This window comes from Larus michahellis, chromosome 2 (assembly GCF_964199755.1).
Source record: "Larus michahellis chromosome 2, bLarMic1.1, whole genome shotgun sequence".
Lineage (NCBI taxonomy): Eukaryota > Metazoa > Chordata > Aves > Charadriiformes > Laridae > Larus > Larus michahellis.
Genome location: NC_133897.1, coordinates 145,941,873 through 145,957,243, shown reverse-complemented (window position 1 = coordinate 145,957,243; position 15,371 = coordinate 145,941,873). Strand labels below are relative to the sequence as shown.

General features: G+C 37.2%; 1 protein-coding gene across 6 annotated transcripts in view; it reads right to left on the bottom strand.

The window, feature by feature from the left end:
- The window catches only part of VPS13B (vacuolar protein sorting 13 homolog B), a 479,916-nt gene that overhangs the window by 139,038 nt on the left and 325,507 nt on the right, over window positions 1-15,371 (bottom strand). Inside the window, exon 34 of one of the 6 annotated variants that reach the window (XM_074577517.1) lies at window positions 8,786-9,480. The exons of the other annotated variants lie outside the window; for them this stretch is intronic. Within the exon in view, the coding sequence (XP_074433618.1) occupies window positions 9,238-9,480 (243 nt within the window). The 3' untranslated portion in view covers window positions 8,786-9,237. Of the gene's footprint in view, window positions 1-8,785; window positions 9,481-15,371 lie in introns of those variants that run through there. 6 annotated transcript variants of the gene reach the window in all.

Sequence of the window (15,371 nt, the reverse complement as noted above, 5' to 3'; positions counted from 1 at the left end):
AGAACCTCTGTTAAACTACTTCAAACCTAATTAATCCAAATTTTTTTACTTTTTCTTCACCTTGTTTCGCAGGGCTATTATCTTAAACTTTACACTTGGTAACCTAATTAGAAGTTTTATAATACCTCATGCTTTTAAACATACAATCATGAAAAGAAAAAAAAAAAAAAAACAAAACCAAAAAAGGAAGCTACATTTACTGATTATTCATGCAAAAATGCAGTCCACACATCCCAGGTAGTGAGCTTGCTGCTCACAATGTTATTAAGCATATTAACCAGCTGCAATAAATTCGTGATTCTCCAATTACTATAGCGCTAACCCAGCACAAAGTATCTCATAGCCCAGGATACCAAAGATACGGTACTACATGCTGTGGGATCTGCTATTGCCTGAAATGAAAATTTGGAGCTTTAAAACATGGGCCAAAACTGAGCAGATATGCAAGATCTGATTGGTAATTGTGCAAACCACAAGAAAGACAAAATTCTCTCAGAAGCATTTTATTGGTTCACATTTCAATACCTACTGTTTCTGGGACATTACTGTTACCATACACTAGGTTTGTTTGTTCTGCTTCTAGTCATTGCAACAAATTTCAACTGCATAATGAAAAAAGTCTTTAAACCCCCAGGAAGCTATCTTCACACAACATTACCTTTTTTATGTGCCAACACGCTTTCTGATATCAAGACATACCTAAATTCCTGTGATCTATATAAAATACAGAAACCAAGACTGTTCTGGCTCTCTAACGACGATTACCTTAGACTTCAGGAATCAAAAGACAAAAGATAAACAGCTTCTTCAAAAGAAACTTGTAAATGAGGATGCCAATTTCTCAAAGTTTCAACATACTAAAAATACTTCCAATTACACAAGCTTTCCATAAGGACAGTAACCAGTCAATACAACATCTGTGCAACATGTGCATCTGCCACTTCACACTTTGGCTGTCTGGCTTCTTAAGTAGTATTATCTGGAACTTGTTTTACCAGCTTTCTGATTGTTATTATTTTTAAACAAAATACAAATGGAAAACAAAGTTATGTTTGTTTTCAACAAAAAATATGGTGGTATTCTATTTTTTTTCATTCTCCACAGAGGTTGATAACCTTGACTAAAGTTTAATTAAATTGCTCTTCACTCAAGAGCTTGCTCTGTTAAAGTACCATAGGCCAGAAAGACTGCTATAAACTCCATTAGCTATCATTCCTTCAAATTTTATGTGTGATACAATTGTAATAGCACTTTTGTACATACCTCCTGCTGATCATGCTCTTTATCTTACAGTGAAGTTATAGCAACAACAGAAGGTTGACGAGATCGCCATAAGCAGAAATAAACTACAAGAGAACATAAGAATGGTCCTACTGGGTCAGACCAAAGGTCCTTCTGGACTCCTGTTCTCTGACAGCAGCCATAAGTGGATGCTTAGGGAAAAAGCATAAATAATGCCAGCACAGAGAAATACTTTTTCAGAATACTCTTCCAGACTTCCTGAGATAGCATATTACAGGGTATTATAACTTACCAGAAATGCTTTCTTAAGCCTAATCTGCAGTGATAGAGAGTGACTTATATCTTCTGCAATGTCTCTAATGTGACAAATAAGTATATAGTTTGATTCAACAAGGCTAGAAAGGAATCAGCTGCTACAGATGTGTTTTCTACGCCTTCTCCCTTTTGGAGACCTCTCAGTTAACAATTAATTTGCTGTAATTAGTGTGTTTCCTATTACTCACTGAAGCGTTTGCTGATTTTGTTTGTGTATCTGAGCAGATAGGAGCTGTACTTCCCCCAGCCTTCCCCATTACTGGAATGATAACAAGTAACATTCTGCTCACTATGAAATATCCGATCTTTACATTAGAGTTGGACTCTAAAAATAATTTTTGTGGTAAAAGAACAAAATGCCAAAGTTGAAACAACTTTTGCTTCCTCCCCCCTGCCCCAGTCTTAATATCATTTATTCAGGAAGCTGGTGGGTTGTCTTTGCAATTTATCAGAACGTGGGGGCTGGCCTTATGGAACATGTCACATCTGCTGGTGGGGTTTACTCAAAGTGATTGGCCAAGAGCCAGGTCTAGATGCAAAATATCATCTGGCAGGCTGACGAGCACTGCGGAGGCCAGTGCTTGGGTAGCCTAGACGGAGTGCTCAAAAGGCAAATACCTAGAAGCAGGTATTACAAAAGCAGAAAACATTAGCCAGCAGGTCGTGCCTTGAATTTGTGAAAGAAAACAAAGATCTGCCCACACCAGGTTTCCCCCCTTTTTGCTCAACACTGCCCCCAGGTGAATGACAGCTTGTGTCCATTGGCTATTGGCTCTGACTGCAAATTATGCTTCAAGCATAGATCAGTTGTGAATAAAAATTCCAACCAGACGCTTCAGTCCCAGGTCATTCTTTGTGTGACCATTTAGCAGCACATCTGAGTCCATCCTTCGCCACCTCAATTATTAAATACAGTTTCTCCTCAAATTCAACAATAACATTTTTTTTCATGTGTTTTGGGGGAAGAAATAATTTTTTAAGCATTAAATTTGTGCAGGATCTACTGTATTCTAACTGTTAGCAACATGTAGATACAGTAACAGCAAGTGCATTGAAGAATTTTGGAATCTTTGTTCATTGCTCAGGCAGAAAGAATAGAATGCCAGAAAGTGGCAGGGGAGGTCTGAGAGGGATCCAAAACAGGGACAATTTTTTGCTTTCTACTTCTACTGTGAGGAAATATTTCCATATTTGCAACAACTGATTGTTGAATGCTGCATTCATCACTGCAATTAAAAACTTGTGAATAGGAAAGAACGATCAATGCAAAATATGATGAATTTGGCTATGATTCTTTCAAGAAATAGCTATGCTGGTTTTTTATTGCTATATTAGCTACCTATCTAAATTTCAGATTGTATGGGATAGGTATGGACTTGTAGCCTACTGAAGTGTGCATTTGGGCTGACAAAAAAGAAACGAGACTAAGTAACCTGACAAACAGGGATGGAGGGACAGGGAGAAATACACCAGCAGGAGACAGAAAACGGGTGAAGGCCCTAGATGACATCCTCTGGAAAATACTTCAGACGTTTAACTTGCCTTTAATTTTAAAAGCAAGCATCTTGTGTTCACTAGTGTAACTGCTTTCTCTCCTAGAGCCACAATCCTCACAGAGATTTTGTGAAGAAAAAGTACGCATTTGAAAGAACCTTCTAAGTTCTTACTTCAGGGAAAATACAAAATAACTGCACTTTGTATTAATAATTATCTCCAATGTACATTGTTATTAGACAGGAACATTCTTTAGGGTAAATTTAAGCAAAATTATTACTTATTTAGAAATTAATATTTTCCCAAAGTCTAGCCTTACCCTGAAGCTTAATAGTTGGTAATGATCTCAATGACCATACTTGATTGAGGAATATAAGATTTACTGACTTGCAGTAAGAAATGTTATCCATGCATGCCTACATGGACAGCAGCAGACCAAGATGAGTGTTGGTCTGTATTTCATTTCTTTTTCAAAGAGGAGTTCTTGTATTTTCCACTTCTAAATGCTAGTATGACAAATAGATGCTCTCTTGCCAAAAATCTCCAGGTGGTAAGTGATAGACACCAGGAAATGGATTTGCCAGACTAAGAAATAAACTCCTTGAGAACTCACCTGTTCTATCACTGATCAGCAGTAAAACTAGTTATCATTTATACTGGAAAGACTTTTACCAGAATATTAAAAATTCTTTTAAGAATGAGGAAATACGGTCCTTTTATTAATATTGCACCTATAATCTTAGGTGCATCACTGAACAAAATGAGGACATTAACTGCACTTTACTTTTATTTTTGTATTTCTTTTCCTCGCACTTCCATTTCTGTTCTCCATGTGCAGGTATTATATCTTCTTCTTGTAAGAATTTGGCATATATTAATTCTAAAAAAGTGAATAATTATGAAAAGGCAGCAACATTCTTTGCCCCTCAGGTAATTTATCAAATACCACATATGTGTCCATACTTTAAACCTGTCAAGCAGATCAAAGCTATATTCTTTGCAATAATAGACTATACTTTATGAAGAAGTCAGTACAATAGGTCTACTGTACATCAAAGATGAATTTATAAAAGAGTATAAAGCTAGGGCTTATAATAAGTAAAAACACAGCACTAGAGACCTGGCATGAAACTCTTTACAGAATATTAAAACACTTAAAGAAAAAAAATTACCCATAAATCATTGTTTCTTTATTATTTTTGTCTACACTAATCTTTACAACATTGTCCTATAAACCACCAAATATAGTCCATTTGGAAATCACACCTTTAACAAGGGGTTGCTACTTTGATGACTGTCTATATTTATATAACCAAAGCATAAAACAAAGAACCACAACGTATTTTATTTTTGAGGCAGGAGACAATTATTTAATCCTTCTATTTAACAAGACCTTGCAGTGGAATCAAGCTTCCTAACTAAGATTAATGATGTTTATAGTTGCTCAACAATCCTCAGGATTTGATCTAGTCAAATATTTGGAAGAGAGTGAAGTTTTTTCACATCTTAAATGCTGCTTTTTTTCCCCATTCTTTTTCGATACACATGAAAAACATTTTTCCAATGTGATTCAAAGCCAGTATATATCCAGTATATTTTCTCTTTATTCTTCCAGCTTTAAAATATAGTTAGCTATTTCAAATATGGTTTCCAGATAAAAGGGAAAAGAGGTAACAGACTGCCACCTCTGACACTTGGACATTAACAGCAATTATTGAATTATTGAAGTCATGGATTATCATTTTAAAACAAGAAATAAGGTGCACTTCTTAAGTGGGAAATAATTACGTACTGGAAAAGTTGATGAATGACTATAGTGGATTCTCTATCACTGAATTATTTTATCATTTTTAGAAAAATTATTTATGGAACAGACAATCATTTAAAAATCTCTCTAATTGAAAAACTCTCATCTAAAGATGAATTAATTGAAAGAAATCTTACAGTCTGAGGTAATTCCACTCACAGTGATCTCCACTGTCACCTTAATCAAAGATTCTATAGAACTCTGAATTATCCAAAAACCCTAATGACTGAAAAGCTAGCATACCTGCCAGCTTTGCTTCCAATGTTAGACAACTCCTCCAAAGGACATCCTTCTTATTTGCCCAAATCAGTTTTAATGCTATTTCTTTCAGCCTTGACACTAACTACATGTTTCATTCAGGCTAATGATACGGCTTATTTGTCTGAAATTGCACCCCTATCTATTTTCCAATTAATACTTTTAATTTCATTTTGGCAATTTATCTGTTTTCATTAAAGTTTGTTAAATCTCTTAATTAAGTTCATAAATCAGTAAAAATTCCAGTCTTTAGTTCTACCTTAAATAGTGACTAAAATCGAAGATAGCCAGTATTCACTACCAATCCTTCAAAGCCACTTCATGCCTCCAACAAGCGCCACGTGCACCGATGATTAGATAATCCCTTAATGAAGTTAGACTCACTGCGATTGATGAAACAGTGTCATTCAATGTGCCCATGCTTGGAAAAAATTAAAAGCAAGTGCATCGGCTTAAGTTATTGAATTAATTATTGGTTATTTATTGAATAGACACCTGCTATGATCTAATATCATTCTAACCTCCAATTCTAAACTGTTGAAAGGAGGAAGTGAAGAACAGCTCTTGGCACTTGGAAGATTATAGTAGGGTAATCAGTAATTTAAACAGAACTCTAAAAATCCTTATTATTTTGCTCATATAGTCATAATAAAATATTCCAGAAATTCAGCAATGCCAAAACTGCAACTCTTTTGGTTTCACTAATAGAGCAACTACAATTTACAACTACATTTTGATTTATGTTCAAGGCATACAAACATAATTCTATTTCTAATTGTAATGTTCTGATAAAAACTAACAACCATCTGGATTATGTCTTCTAGCCTTACTGACTAATTTTTTTATGCCAGTAGAATCAGAGATTAATCCATGTAGTTGAACTCACATCGAGAAGAAAAAACATCCTCTGAGAAGTCATAGTCTTACTGATTAATTGCAGTGTACTGGATTAAGGTATGTCAGTGGGTTTTGAGACCCATATACAGATTGTTCCCAATTACAAACCTATTTAAAGGAAAACTGACACATACTCACAGATATATACATATACTCACAGATATTATAACTCTAACAACTGAGAGAAGCTGGCAGCAAAGAGCCTACTTTTACCTAAATACTTACAGACAAAGGTAGAGTATTATTTCCTGTACTATTAAATGTGCTTTATAACATTTCATTAATTATACCGAATTTTCAAACTCTTCAGATATCTTTGCAAATAGCATGTAATAAGCTCCTAAGTACTGTTATTTATTCCTATAAAAATAAGATGCACATACTTTTTTTTTTGGTGTTGGACTGAACGCTAAGTGGATTATTGCCTTTCTAACACTTGAACCTAAAGTTCTTAATTTTATCTGAGACCCAGATTTAGACCATCATGCTGCCACACGAGGCTGGGGGAGGAAAAGCACAAATACAACTTTCCTGTTTGTCTAAAACCTTAAAAGACCCACCACAATTGCTTCCCTCAAGGTCAAGTGTTTATTAACACTTCAAAACAGGCAGCTGCAAACTCAGGGTATTTCCAGTCTTAATTACTTGGCTGCTTAACACCCCTTTATCATAAGAAACTATGGATTATTACTATTATAATTTCTAATCTGTAAATTTTACACTTCAAATTCATATATGTACATAAAGTCCTGAGCTAAAGGCAGGAATCAAAAAAAAATCTATTTACTATAACAATGATATTTTAAAAAGATAAATTAGTTGTATCCCATTAGACTACTGCTAAATTTTTACTACTAGTACATTTAGACAAAGTTTTTAATTACATAGTTTTAAGATTTTTTCAATTTGACTTAGAAACAGAAATGACTTAGTTTTTCAATGCCACGTCCACTACTAAATGAACCCACGCACTTGGAGAACTCCAAATTTCTCTATAAAACATTAATTATGTTGGCTGAACAGCAGGGATGAGTGTATGTTTATGTAAAATTTATATAAGAAAATCAGTTCTATTTTCAGTGTGTGAGACACATGTGTAATATCCATGGTACCTAATGCAAAACATCAAAAGAAAAAAAGTTTTCCTTCCAGTGACTGGTGTCAAGCAGGTCATATACCTTTATGGTACTAAACATCTGTTGGGCGTGAATTAATTTCAGTGGCATAGGTTTTCTTAATGAGCGATGTGCCAAAATTGTGATACAATATGGATAGCCAGCTGCTTTCAATCTGCTTAAACCCAGTCCCTTGGAAAACTTTCCATCTCTTTCCTCAGTATATCCTCATTTACACATTAAAAAAGGGAATGAAATATTAATTATAAAACAGCAAAAATTCAACTTTGAATAATACAGACAGGAATATTCAGGAATGTCACAGTTTTGTCACTGCAACTTTATTTTATTTTTAAATACGCTAAATTTGCTTGCATAAAGGCTACTTCACTTTTTTCATTTAAAAATAAAGAACAAACAAGCTCTTCAACTCCTGCTGCTGGAAAGCTACAAAAGCCTATTCAACTCAGACAATGAAAGACTGCTTTTGTTCCAATAAAACAGGTTAAATACTTATGAAAAAGCTCTCTAGCATGAGCCCTAGTCAGGTGCAACAGAGAGAAAAGGTGCTGAGAAACCTGACAGTTCTCTGAAGTTCGTTCAACAGCTGAGGCCTCAGGGACCACTGAAAAAATATATCAGCAGTAGGCTCTCTTCTCACAAATAATTGTAGTACTGACAAGTAATCATATTACTGGTGAGAAGTAATTACAAGATAATAGAAGTAATTACAAGATAATTGTAATTGTGGGAAGTATTATTACAAGATAATTCATTAACTATTGATAATCTCTCACTGTTTATCCAGGGTAAAACAAACTAAATAAAACATAGAATGCAAATCCACGTTTCTAAGTTATAGTGAAAATTCTTCAAATTTAACTCAAAACTGAAAAGTCTGTAACTAACAAAAAAAAAATAATAACTGACAATCTAAAAAAAACCCCACCTGAAAAATCATCATGGAAACAGGAACGGCTGTGTCATTGCTAAGATTAATTTCAGAGGGGAGTGATGGGGAGCGACTTTTTATCAGGGAGTGTAGTGATAGGATGAGGGGTGATGGTTTCAAACTGAGAGGGTAGATTTAGATTAGATATCAGGAAGAAATTCTTTACTGTGAGGGTGGTGAGGCACTGGCCCAGGTTGCCCAGGGAAGCTGTGGATGCCCCATCCCCGGAAGTATTCCAGGCCAGGCTGGATGGGGCTTTGAGCAGAGCAGCCTGGTCTAGTGGGAGGTGTCCCTGCCCATGGCAGGGGGGTTGGAACTAGATGATAGAATCTTCATGGTTGGAAAGGACCTTTGAGATCATAGAGTCCATCTTTAAGGTCCTTACCAACCTAAACCATTCCATGATTATATGGAAGGAGAAGAGGTGGAATAGCCATATTGTCAGCTGACCGAGCTGAACTTCAACTGAAATTTTGAAGTGTTGGGGTTGTTTATTTTAAATTCTGACTATTTTGGACAGTGACTTAAGAGCAAGATGTGGAAAATCAGAACTGTATCAGGCAACAAGCTTACTACAGATAAGCATGTCTCTGATTTCAAACCTGCTCCCCATTTTGATGGGTTCTCTCATCAGACTTGGAATATCGTACACAGAGAATATATTTTAAGATTGTGGCTTTAGGTAATTAAGAGAAGAAGTCTGTTCTGCAGATAAAAGATTCCCACTATTGACAAACAACATGCAAGCTGGAAACGAGCTCAATTCAGTGTGTGTGTCTATTCAGCTAAGTTTCCATGGAATAAGAAAGACTCTAACCTAGATAATTAATTGATCAATTAGTCTAGATGAATTAACTAAGAGTACAAGGCCAAGTTAATGATTCATGGTTATCAGTGTACTCTCTTAGTGACCTATGCTGGGGCTGATCACATTAAATGTATTCATAAATGGAAAAAGGAATGAAGAGAAATGTGAGAAATTTTTCTAAGTATATTAACTTATTCAGGGGCCAACTGTGAAGAACTGAAGACCCTCGAATGCTGAATGACAGGGCAATAAAATAGCAGATTAAATACAATGTAAGTAAACGTAAAGTGATGCAAGCAGGAAAAAAAACAAACAAAACATAAAAGGATTCCAAGTTGATTATTGTCACCTAAAACCAAGTTCTTAACCTTATTACATACAGTTCTGTGAAAGGCTCAGATAGAATAAAAAAGCAAAAAAGCTCAGTAGCAGACAAAATCCCACGTCTCTTACCAAGAATTACAGGAAAGGGAGATGGAACAAATGGGAGAACAACACTGTGCCAACACAGAAATCCATGTGTGCCTGTCTGTACCTTTAATACTGGGTGCAATTCTGGTCTGGACCATGCCCCACAACGGACACTGTAAAACTGAAAAAGAGCCAGAACAGGTTTACAAAAATAACTAATGGAATGAAACAGTTTGTAGGGAACAATCCTAGTTGAAAAAAGCCACAAGGATTCTTCAACCTGGAAGAGGCACTGAAAACAGGGCATGATTCAAGTATGTAAGACAAAATGGCCCAGAGATGGTGACTGAGTAGTATTTTTTTTTTCCTAACACAAGAACTTGATGCAAGATAAGTAAAAAGAAAATTAAAAAAAAAAGGGGGGGAGGGGTTGCGTGTTGTTCCCACTGCATATAGTTAGCCGTGTAACTCCTTCCCACAGGTTATTGCAGATGATGAAAGTTTAGATGAATTTCAAAGGCCACTGGACAAATCCATGAGAATAAAAAAAATCACTGAAGATTATCAAGTACATAGACATCACCACTATCTCTGTAAGTGCCTGAGCTGCAAATAGGTGGGAAAATATTGTAGGGATACATAATTAATGTATCTGTTCTAACCCATGTCTGACTAATCTGATAGCCTTCTATGATGGCATGACTGGATGGACAGATGAGGAGAGGGCGGTAGATGTGGTCTACCTTGACTTAAGCAAGGCATTTGACATGGTCTCCCACAGCATCCTCATAGGGAAGCTTAGGAAGAGTGGACAGTAAGGTGGATAGATAACTGGTTGAAAGACAGAGCTCAGAGGGTAGCGATTAGGGGCACAGAGTCTAGTTGGAGGTCAGTGATGAGTGGTGTTCCCCAGGGGTCAGTACTGGGTCCAGTCCTCTTCAATATATTCATCAATGACCTGGATGAGGGGATGGAGTGCACCCTCAGCAAGTTTGCCAATGACACAAAGCTGGGGGGGGTGGCTGACACACTGGAAGGCTGTGCCACCATACACAGAGACCTGGACAGGCTGGAGAGTTGGGCAGAGAGGAACCTTATGAAAATCAACAAGGGCAAGTGTAGGGTGCTGCCCCTGGGGAGGAATAACCCCATGCACCAGTACAGGTTGGGGGATGACCTGCTGGAGAGCAGCTCGGTGGAAAGAGACCTGGGAGTCCTGGTGGACAACAGGATGACCATGAGCCAGCAATGTGCCCTTGTGGCCAAGAAGGCCAATAGCATCCTGGGGTGCATCAAGAAGAGTGTGGCCAGCAGGTCGAGGGAGGTCATCCTCCCCCTCTACTCTGCCCTGGTGAGGCTGCGCCTGGAGTACTGTGTCCAGTTCTGGGCTACCCGGTTCAAGAGGGACAGGGAACTGCTGGAGAGGGTGCAGCAAAGGGCTACCAAGATGATTAGGGGACTGGAACCCCTCTCTTATGAAGAAAGACTAAGGGTTTTGGGTCTCTTCAGCCTGGAAAAAACATGACTGAGGGGGGATCTTATCAACACTTATAAATACTTAAAGGGTGGGTGTCAGGAGGATGGGGCCAGGTTCTTTTCAGTGGTGCCTGGGGACAGGACAAGAGGTAATGGGCACAAACTTGAACATAGGAAGTTCCACCTAAACATGAGGAGGAACTTCTTTACCCTGAGGGTGGCAGAGCCCTGGAACAGGCTGCCCATAGAGGTGGTGGAGTGTCCAACTCTGGAGACATTCAAAACCCACCTGGACGCATTCCTGTGCAACCTGCTCCAGGTGACCCTGCTCTGGCAGGGGGGTTGGACTAGATGATCTCCAGAGGTCCCTTCCAACCCTATGATTCTATGATCTATGATTTCTATTGTTTCCAAGTCATATGCTAATGTAGGGCTAAATAAATAAGCCGCAGTTTAAGCGACTAGGACCTTTTCTATATCACATGCCTCACATATCAACTATATGTATCTAGTCATGTCAATCATCTTTATCTGGTAATAGGTCTGAAATCTTTGTATTTATTCCTTTCTACATTCTGTGCAGTAAGCTCAAAAATATTGATGAATGTATCACAGGAAGTACTTGTGAAAATTTAGGGTATTTAGAAAAACAGAAAGACCAAGATAGAAATTTATACTGATGCCAGTGAAACTATCAGGCACCAAAGAAAATTTCAGACCTGTTTCTTCTCTTTTAGCTTTTTAAGTCAAGAAACAAAAAACAACCTGCAGAAGGTGTCATGATATTCTGAGGAATTTTAATTCCCGTGTGACAAACAGGACAAGTCTTCTTGTCCTAATTTCTGAAGAGACAAAGCCACATTTATCCTTGATTTTATTATTTAATTTCCAAAACAGCAACTCTGCACAATGAAAAAAAATGGAGAATTGCTTATGAATATCATGAGTGAGTCAGGTCAAGACTACTGGAAGCTAAGACACTTACAAGTGGATTTCTGGAACAAAGTAGACTGCAGGAGACCAAAAAGAAAGAGTAGAGTCAGGAGACTGGGAAAGGGAAAGAATGTTCTATTAGCTTTATGACTTAAGGGTGGGTTTTTTTTTCTGTGGGATACTGGGCAGAATACATGCATAGATCAAAGAGCATCCCCATCTCTGCCTTTCTTAATGATGTGGTTCATCCCTGCACCCTTAAAATACATTTGGTTGTTTTTGTTAAAAAGTATAAATATTTGACCTGCTTGAAAACACTGGTTTCAAAAATAGTCATGTGTTATTCTTTATGCATGGTTGTTTTTAAAGTGGACTTAATATGATGATTACTTGATATTAATGAATAACAAAACTAATTACAGTTGGTAAATCCACACGCACCAGGCAGTCTTACTACAGTCCTTATCTAATAAAGAAATTTACCTGCTTAATGATTTTTAGGCTTTAGAGAATGCATTTCACCAATTTTTGCCATTGTAACTAAATGTGGGTTATTTTTTGAAATACAGGGCTGATGAATAGAATTTGCTGACTTCAAAATCACATAAATAAGAAATTGACAGGGGGCTGTTATGATCAATTAGAGATTATAACATTAGAACCAGTTCAATCCTAAAACCACAGCAGGTAGTCTCCTGATATAAAAAAAAAAAAAAAATCAGTGAAAAGACCCCAGCTCAACATCTTTTTGTCACGTCCCTTGGCAGTGTTCTACACCAAATAAGATTTTTCCTAACATCTAAACTTGAATAATGTTTCCTTTCATTTTTAATTATATAACTCCTTGCATATCTCTATAATTCTTTGTACAACTCTAGATGATTCTACTTCAGCCTTGATGTTTGCACTTCTCAAATATTTGTGGCTTCACAGCTCCAAAGCATTCATCTTGCAGCCAAGGTGTAAGCATCTGACTCCTACAACCCACTCCCCGCCCCATAAATCATACCCAGAATCGCAAATATTCTGTTGGCTTTCTTTGGAATACTGGTTAGCTTCAAAGGGCTGCTTGCTGGAAGAGCTGTCATCAGCCCACATAGCTGGTACCCCTGAGTGCTCACCTTGCTGGAGAAAGAATCAGCAGGGAGGCCTACAGAAACAGTGCTAGAGAGAAGCAGAGAAAGACATAAGCTCTATATATTCATAGTTTTTACTTGGACATTTACCGCAAGCAGTAGAAACTATTGCCTCTGAAAAACCGCAAAGCGTTGCTAAGCATCAAAAAAGATGAACACAGCTAAGTGACAAAGCTAAGATGAACAAAGCAAAGCTTCTGACGGACATGTTTTGCCCTTCCTCAGAATCCACAAAGCAGGTATCTACCAGATTACCCTCTATGATAAAATGGCTGGATCTGTGGACAAGGGTAGAGCAGTGGATGTCATTTACCTCAACTTTGTCAAGGCTTTTAACACCTCCACAATATTCTTGTATCCAAGTTGGGACAGTACGGTTTGGATGGGTGAATTACCAGATGGATAAAAATTTAGTTGAATGATTGAGCTCAGAGGGTACTGATTAATGGGAGGCAGTGAACATGTGCAAGGACACAGCTGCTCTCCACAGGGACCTTGACGGGGTAGACGAATGAGCCAAAGAAGAATGTTAAGATGTTAAACAAGGAGAAACGGGAAGTCCTGTATCTGGGAAGGAAGAACCTTAGCAATAATACAAGCTGGTTGCAAAGCAGTCCTGGTGAACACGAGGCAGTGATGTTTCTGGGCAGCAAAGGTGGCCAGCAGCATCTTGGACTGTATTGGCAGAAGGACAGTCAGTAGATTGAGGGAAAGCAATTATTGCCTTTTACTCAGTACTCTGAAACACTGCGTCCAGTTTTGGTCCTCACAATATAAGAGAAATATCAACTGAGTTCAACAGAAGGCAACCAAGACGGTTGCAAAATCAAGACAGCAATAGCAGAAGATGACAAAAAATTTAATCAGATGACATCCATGGGTATGTGTACAACTACCTGATTGTCCATAGAGAAGATGGTGCCAGACTCTTCTCAGAGATGCCCAGTGATAGGATGATAAGCAATGAACACAAGTGGGAACACAAGAAACTCCAATTAGGTATTAGGATTATTTTTTTTTTAACTATTTGGGTGTCCAACTAGGCTGCCCAGAAAGCTTGTGTAATTTCTGTCTTTGGAGGTATTCAGGACTTGATTGAAACCCTAGAGCAACCTGATCTAATTAGGCCTTCTGTGAGCAGGGATCTGGACTCTATGAACATTGTAGGACCCTTCCAACCTAAATTATTCCACAATTCTATCCTACCTTAAGCTTTGTATGCTAAAAAGCAAATCTACCATAACTATACACACATGCATAACTCTGAGCAGATGCTAACAGGGAACAAATACGAAGAAATGGATATCCAATTACTGACTACTGACTTTTCCTTTAAATAAGACCTCGTGCTGTAAAAATGGCTTCCTAAAAACAGGTTAAACACCACCTCTTTAAATGTGGTTGAACAGCTTGCCTGAGGAAAGATACACAATCAAGATTATTATCTTAATTAGTAATAATGGGAGTGCCCAAAGAAAAGCCAACCAAATACACTCATTCCCTTAAGTCACTGTCATACAAAATACCATTCATAATCTGAGTTCCAATCTAACTTTCCTTTAGTCTCTCAACCACAGTGCTCAAAAAGTCCCTTCAAACCTTAAAATTTCCCTAAACCTTTTCACTAAACCTGAACAATGATTCTGTGCATTCTATATGCTGGGTTGCTTTTTCTTTAAAAGGACTAAATCCCTACTAGCAATGCAGAATTTTCAATCAGGTGGACACCTTCAGAAACAGAAAATTTGCAACTTTCAGTAATCCATGATCAGATGTGTAAAAATTCAAATACATTTCTATGAATTCTTTCAATATTTCATCATCAGTGCCTTTAAAGTGGCACCAACACATAAAAAAACCATGAAGAATTTACCATTCTTGTTCTTTTCCTACTTTTAGGTAACTCTTGAATCCTACAGCTTTTGTTACAGTTCATTTTTCAGTATTGAAGTATACTTTTTGACAGATAACAAAATCTTTGACAAGAACTTCTGTCAATCTTTTCATTATTCTAGCAGAAAAAAGGACAATCAATAAAACAAATTTCATTTACAGTCGGTTATCTCAAGAAATTCAAGGCATTCCTTTATCCCCTTTCCTATTCAGAGAATGCTTGTGTGCACTGTTTTTACATACTTTTGTTTATTGTGTGGCTGCTCATTCATTCATGAGTCCCTGAAGAGAGGCGTTGTATGTGCATAGGTTCTGAATACCCTTGAAAATAACAAGTAATTAATGCAAACAGTTCAGTGGTGTAAATTCATGTACAAATACCAAAATAATATTTATTCAAGAATGTGTAAAAATGTCTCTTCTACAAAAAGATGTTCTATTCCTTTCAACTTCAAAAAAAAAAAATCACTGCCATGCTATCTTGGACCAGGTTTCATACGTTCTGATTTTGAAATGCAAATTTTCTTGGTTTCTCCATTTCATTTTGTACTTTCCCACGGGGAATATAATTCTTCTGTTTCTTCCTACTCTTCTGTTAATCATGCTTAAGCATCTAGTAGAAATATTGTAGAAA